Source organism: Eimeria acervulina, genomic scaffold (assembly GCF_000499425.1).
Source record: "Eimeria acervulina Houghton genomic scaffold, Eah_scaff7, whole genome shotgun sequence".
NCBI classification, from domain to species: domain Eukaryota; phylum Apicomplexa; class Conoidasida; order Eucoccidiorida; family Eimeriidae; genus Eimeria; species Eimeria acervulina.
Window position 1 is genome coordinate 183,816 of NW_013549647.1, and position 7,175 is coordinate 190,990.

Genomic DNA, 7,175 nt, shown 5'->3' on the forward strand with positions numbered 1-7,175 from the left:
ATTTTGCAAACGGTTTCAGGTGATGAATGCGCATGCACCTTATTGCATGCATGCATGCATGCTTACTTATGATGTGTTTCGGGTGTATATGGCGGGCACAGCTGAGTGAATTTGTATGCATGCATTAGCAGTTGCTTCAGGTGTACGTACACCGGAAATCAGAACCCATACGAAGGCCTTTGGGCGTTTGTTCGTTTTCGCACTTTTGTTTGTTTTGCCGCTTTTATCAACATAATAATTACTGTTGGGGAGATTAAATGGAGGAGAAAACGAAGATAAACACACATAAATAAACAAGAAAAGAAAGACAGAAAAAGACAGACAGACCGACAGAGTACAGCATAAAGCGAGAAGGAAGAAGAACGAATAAGCTGATAACCCTAAGCCCTAAACCCTAAAACCCTAAACCCCTAAAAGAATAGATAAATCCCATACAGTCAATTAAATTGAATGGATGGGAGTAAGGATAGATAAAGGAGACATATAAATGCACAGAAAAGCGACAGGTGAATTGAAGCAAACAATCGAACACAGAGAAACAAATGCACGAAAGAGGAGGCGAAGCAGTGCATAAAGAGAGCAAACTTTACAGTTTGCAAAGCATAGCAAGACAAACAAACGCAAGACAGAAAGAGGAGGCAAAGAAAATAGAATGACTCTTTAAATGAATTTGTGAAGTTTATTTATTAATAACTTCATCAGCTTACTGCACTTGCACTTTTCTTGCTTGTTCGTTTGTTGTTTTTGCCTCGACTGCGTTTCCATCCACCTGTTTCCTCTGTCTACATGTTTGTTTGTTTGTTATTTATTTGTTTATTTGTTTCTTATTTATACTTTCCTTGTCTTTGTTTCCTTCATGAAGGGGGCGTGCGTTCCCTCGTGCTGTTCGCTGCGACACGTGCAATGCATGCGTAAAGGTATTTATTTAGTTTTTTGTTGAGTATTTTTGCCACTGTTTAAAGACAAGAAGCTAAAGTTGAGGGGAAATAAAGAGAGGCAAACAAGCAACAACAAAGTATTGATGGTTTGCACGCAAGGTAGTAAGTAGTACAGAGTCTGCCTCGGGTTCTTCCCTGCGTTTCGCGGCGAATAAGGGGATACGCTAAAATACTGAAGCAAATAAAAGCTTAAGTTTTAAACAAAAGCATTAAAACATATTAAAACAATTGTTGAATCGACCGTCATGCTGCCGCTGGAGAGGGGCGGCGTGATCTCGAGCTGCACATACACCGGAATTTTCACGAGCTGCCCAGACACCTCAAGTTCTCTATTTCCTGGAAAGAGAAACAACAGAAACAGACTCAATTATTCATTTATTGAATCTGGAATACGTTCAAATAACTCGAGTTCCTGCACCCGTTTGCCGTGTACATACACCGGAGCTAGGCGTTACCGGGGAGTGGTTTCGGTTGACAGCAGTCCTTGAAACCGGATGCAGTTGCACGAAGAAAAGAACTAATTCCGAACATTTTAGCATAATTTAACGCCTCCCCCTCCTGTGTACATTTGAAAGCAGCTGGAAACCCCTTCAAGGGTTTGGTCGTATAACCCGATGCAGCTGTCGCGTTCTTTCGTGGGTTTTTGAGTGAAGTTGCGTTTTTATTGTTCGTTTTATTTCTTTCTTTTCTCGTTATTTTGAATACAATTCCTCTCCCTATTGTTTCTTTCACAAAATTGAAGGAAAAACTGCACCGCCATTGAGGTATCCCTACAGCTGGAAGAAGAATTTCTTCTGGTTGTTTGTTATTTCCGCTTCCTCAACCTGTGTTGCTGCCTGCTGTGAATTTTCCCTCTTACGAAAATGCCGGAGAAGGAGGACAGCACTGAGAAGAAGGAATGCTGCAGCGGGGGCTGCAACAGCAACAGCAGCAGTCGCAGCAACAGCTGCGTCTGTAGCCAGAACAACAGCAACAGCAGCAACAGCGGGAACAATGTCGAGTTTTTAAAGGAGAGGTGCGGCTCTCTCTTTACCTGCTTTGACGGAGAGCCTCAGCGCATGCAGGGGTTTTCTGCTTTTGAATCCCCACCTCCGCGTGCTGTAGGTTCTCTGGGCGACAGCACATTATTTGGTGCGGATTCTGAAGCAGCAGCAGCAGCAGCTGCTGCCTCTGCAGCTGCAGCAGCAGCAGCAGGAGCAGCAGCAGCAGCAGCAGCAGCAGCAACGCCAGGAGCAGGATGCAGCGGGGAAGGCAGCAGCGACAATACTGTTCCGATGAGTGAGAAATACCGTCAGCAGTTTGAAGAGGTGCGACATTTACTGAAGAGCCGCTGTCTATTTACAGAGAAAACTGTAGATAAGCATCTGCTGGAATATTATAATCATTTGGGCTTAAATGAATTCTACTTTCGAACAGCAAAACCTTCTTCAATTGCAGATAATCTTCAAGCAGTTATTGCTGCGCGTGCACTGCATGCAGTCAGCGGCACAGAGTACTTCCCTGAGATACAGCAGATTGATGAACGAACAGGAGAGGTGTTTGCACTTTCAAAGGCATCTCTGACAGCAAAGAGAGCAGCTCAAAACTACAAGACTGAAAGAAAATTAGAACAGCTCTTTCTTAATATGGGAAGAGAAGAAAATAAACAACAAATGCGCATGCAGTGCTATAGAAGTACTCAGAGTGTATTTGGTATTGATGCAAACTTCGAACGCCTTAGAACTTATTTCTTTCAGAAACCTGATTTTCCTTATCGAGAAGAAGAAGTACGCTCTATAATCCCTTTCTTTCTTTCGTTCTTTCTTTCTTCTCTTTATTTGTTTGTTTCATTTGTTTGTTTGTTTGGATTGTTTGTTTGATGGGATTTGTTTTGCTTGGTTTATTCTGCTCCTCTTGCTTGCTTTCCTTCGTTCAGTATATTGATATATAACCCTTTCACAAGATATATATATATATATATACATATATATGTATACATACAGATATATCTGTATATATATGTATATTTGTGAATTAATAATTACTTCATTTTGTATGGATGGTTTTGCTTGGTTTGTTTGAGTATTGAAATTTATTTGTATTTGTTTATTCTTTTTTATAAGCGAATTTATTTTATTTAATTTATTTTCTTCACTGTTGATATCCCTTTCTGAACTTTTTCTATTGAATTTTGTTTGTTTCTGCATTGGGCGATCTTTGTTTATTTAAACCTGCAAATGTATATATATACTTAAATACTATAAATATTTATACATCTATACATCTATATATACACATATTGTTTTGTTTATGTTTATTGTTTCTCAGCTGTCTCCAACAGAAAAAGATATTTCTAAACTGCTGGACGTCAATTTCTTCGCCTCTAAAAAAAATACTGTCACTGCCAGCATCTTCCAGCGTCTTAACGAACAAGTTTGTTTCTTTTACTTTCTTTGTTGTGTTCTTCTTCTTTGTTTTATTCTTCTTCTTTGTTTGTTTCATTGTCTGTTTCATTGTCTGTTTCGTTCACATTGTTTCTTTTACTTTCTTTGTTGTGTTCTTCTTCGTTTTATTCTTCTTCTTTGTTTGTTTCTTTGTCTGTTTCTTTCACTTTGTTTCTTTTACTTTCTTTGTTGTGTTCTTCTTCTTTGTTTCATTCTTCTTCTCTGTATGTTTCTTGCTTAGTTTCCTTTACTTTGTTTGCTTCTTTTACTTTCTTTGTTTAATTCTTCTTTGTTTGTTTTTCTTCGTCTGTCTGTTTGTTTTGTTTGTTTCTTCGTTTGTTCTGTGTGCTTTGTTTGTTTCTTCGTCTTACTGCTTTGATTTGTTTGTTTTTCTCCTTTGCTTTCGTTTAGTCTCTTTTCGTTTGTATTTATTATCTTCTGTCTCCTTTTGTCTTCTTTCTATATATTTCCTATCTCTTTTATTTGTTTGCTTTTGTCTCTTCTGTCTTTGTTTCCTCTATTTGTTTTTATTATATTATTGATTTTTATTATTGTTTTATTGTATATTGTAATGTTAAGTTTTTATTCTGTCTCTCTCTCTCTATTAGTTTTTTGTTTTATCTACTTTTAAATATCTTTTTGATTTTTTTTCTGTCTCCTTTTGCAGCTTGTCGGAGACTCCACTGGCTTGGCTTTGTTCGTCAATGTGGTGAGGCACTCAGCCTAATTTTATTTCTTTTTCTTTTTGTTCTGCATCGTCTCTCTCTCGTTTTATGTTTCATTTGTCTCTCATTCTGTTGTCTTTTGTGTCTTTGTCTTTGCGTTTATCTCTCTCTCTGTTTTTTTCTTTTGTTTGTTTTTTCGTCTGTTTCTGTTAATTGCTTTTCCTTTGCTCTAATTTTAATTTTTTCTTTGTTATTTTCATTTTCACTCTGCTAATTAGCCTCATTCATATTCGCTCGCCAACTGCTAGCAGCTGTAGCAGCAGCAAACAGCAGCAGCAGCAGCAGCAGCAGCAGCAGCAGCAAACAGCAGCAGCAGCAGCAGTATAAGGATTTGTATTTGTTTGTCTCTGTCTTTTTTTTCAGGTTCCTCGCGGTAGCGGCCACCGCATAGGCAAGCATTTAGCGGAGAACATTTTTATTTATTTGTTTGTTTGTTTGTTTCTGTCTGACGAGCTATTTGCTTATCAAACAAGCAAATAGCTTATCCTGTGTTCTGTGTGCTTATCATCCGCTAGTGCTTTTGTTTATTGTCTTTTGTTTATTGTCTTTTGTTTATTTGTCTTTGTTGATTGCTGTTTGTTTGTTTAATTGTTTTGGTGTTGGTTTGACTGTACTTCACATACTGCAATTCATACTCTATATATTTTATCACCTTCTGTTTTACTTTTGAACTTGTCTGTATTCTACTCAATCTTTTATTACAAGTACGAGATTTATATATACATATATACTTATATATATATATTATATGTAAACATGCGTATATATATACATGTATTATATCTTTTAAAACATTTTACTATTATTTGCACGTATACTTGATTATTTTTTAAATTCACAATCTTAGTGTATTATATTATTATATTTTTTTTAGTTTATGTTTTAAATATTTTAAATATTTTTTGTTGTCTCTGCAGATTTAGCATTTCGTCGGGGGCCGCACACTGAAGAATTTTTCTCGCGGTTTGGGGTTTGTCTTTTGTTTGATTTGTTTGTTTATTTGTTTGTTTATTTATTTTATTTTAATGCATTATATATCATCTTTCATGTTAATTTCTTTTTGTTTATTGGTTTGCTGCGCTGTCTCCTCTTTGATTTAGTTTTGACTCTGCTGTTTGTTTTCCTCGTCTTCACTTTGTTTATTTAAATTCTTGTCTTTGCTTTATCTCCTTCTTTAAATACAATTTAATTCTTTTATTTGTCTTATATCTTGTTTATATTTGTTGCCTCTCTACAGGTTTATTTGTTTTTTTGTTGATTTGTTGTTTTTCTGTCTTTGCTTGTTTAAGCTGAATGTGTATCTTTTTATCTGTATTTGTTTATTTTTTTTTCTTTTTCTTAAGAGTATGTATATATCTTTGACTGATATATATTTCTTTATGTGTCTTTGATACTATCTCAGACGAAGCATAATGAATTAAAATAAACAAATAAATATTGTTTTTTGTTCGTTTGCAGGATTGCTTAACTATGTGGGGTTTCTATAGCCAAAGGAAATACGTAGAGCCGCTCGCTAACGGCAGTTCAATAATAACGACATTTGTTGAATTGCTTCCTGAAGGCATTCTTGTCTTTCCTTCAATGCCTATTCAAGAAAGGTTTGTCTCTTCTGCTGTCCCTTCTTCTGCTGTCTCTTCTGCTGTCTCTTCTGCTGTCTCTTCTGCTGTCTCTACTGCTGTCTCTTCTACTGTCTCTTCTGCTGACTTTTTAGGTGGTTTATTTCGTCTGTCATGCCCGATGCTTTTGTCTTTTTTGCTATCTCTCTTGCTGTTTTCTCCTGTCTCTGTTCTCCTTTGTCTCTCTCTCTGTCTCTCTCTGTCTCTCTTTTTCTCGATTTCTTCTGTCTTCTTCACCTCTCTTTTTCTATTCATTTACTTTGTCTCTTTTTCTAATAGCCTTTTCTGTAATTTTCTACTGCTTTAGGGTTTAGGGTTTAGGGTTTAGGGTTTAGGGTTTGTGTTCAGGATTGACAATTTGCTGAGCGCAGTTCGTTTGCAGTTTGTCATGGCGAAGAGTAAATACGCAGACTTCGCGAGGGTTTGTTTTCTCTGTTTTGTTTGTTTCTTTAATTTAACAAGCACTAAGAATAAGAATATGTTTATTAGTTCTTCGATAGTTATATTCATATTGTATTAAGAATTATAATTAATTAGAGAAAATAGAGTTATTAATAATTATATTATTGTTATAGTTCAATCTAAATAATTATTAAAGTACTTGCTGCATTACTATTATAATATTTGAAGCTAATATGATAAATAACAACAAATGCACTTCATTAATCTTTATATATATCATTCGTTATATTTTTTGTTTTATTTTATTAAATTATTTGTTGTATTTGTTTATTATATTTATTTTATCTATTGTTTGGCTTCAACATCGAAATATAATTAATTTTTGTGTTAGCGTTAAAAACAAATTTTAAGTATATCTCTGTGTAATGTATATATTGTTGATAAATATATTTATTTAAACAGCAACAGCAACATAAATATATCATTTGATTGCTACTGAATAATAGATTAATACGCTTAATGATTAGCGTATTTCTATATATTTTATCTAGCTTTTATTTATATTTATTTGTTTATCTTCTTAGGATAGACTCTTAACTCTTCATGAAGCTGCATACGCTATGAACGCCTCACACTTCGCTTTGCATTTCTCCGGAAGCGTCGGCCACAGCTTTCCGCGCATTGAAGAAATCGTGCGACAGTTTGGAGGTATATTATATTATTATTATTATATTGTTATATTATTATTATATTATTTTATTATTTTATTTATATTTGGTTTATATTCTTATTTTATTATGTCGTTTTTTATATTATTTACTATATTGTTACTATTTGTCTTTTTCAAGAAATCGTACGGCAGTTTGGAGGTATATTATTATATTTTTATTTATATTTTATCTATATTATTATCTATATTATAATCTATATTATTTTATTTTATTGTACTATTTATTGCAATTGTATGTATCTATCATATGTAATGCATATAATATATATATATATATATATATACATATATATATATATATATTACGTATATTTGTCTAATATGCATGTATATCCATACGT

General features: G+C 34.3%; 1 protein-coding gene across 1 annotated transcript; it reads left to right on the top strand.

Annotated features, from left to right (window-relative positions):
* Positions 1-1,801: 1,801 nt before the first annotated feature.
* EAH_00002370 (NAD-specific glutamate dehydrogenase, related) lies at positions 1,802-6,711 on the top strand (the record flags this gene model as incomplete). Its single annotated transcript, XM_013394656.1, has 8 exons — positions 1,802-2,704; positions 3,246-3,350; positions 4,029-4,070; positions 4,450-4,459; positions 5,004-5,056; positions 5,545-5,684; positions 6,051-6,123; positions 6,694-6,711. The coding sequence occupies 8 exons, from the start codon at positions 1,802-1,804 to the stop codon at positions 6,709-6,711; spliced, it is 1,344 nt and encodes a 447-aa protein (XP_013250110.1).
* Between the last annotated feature and the right edge of the window lie 464 nt (positions 6,712-7,175).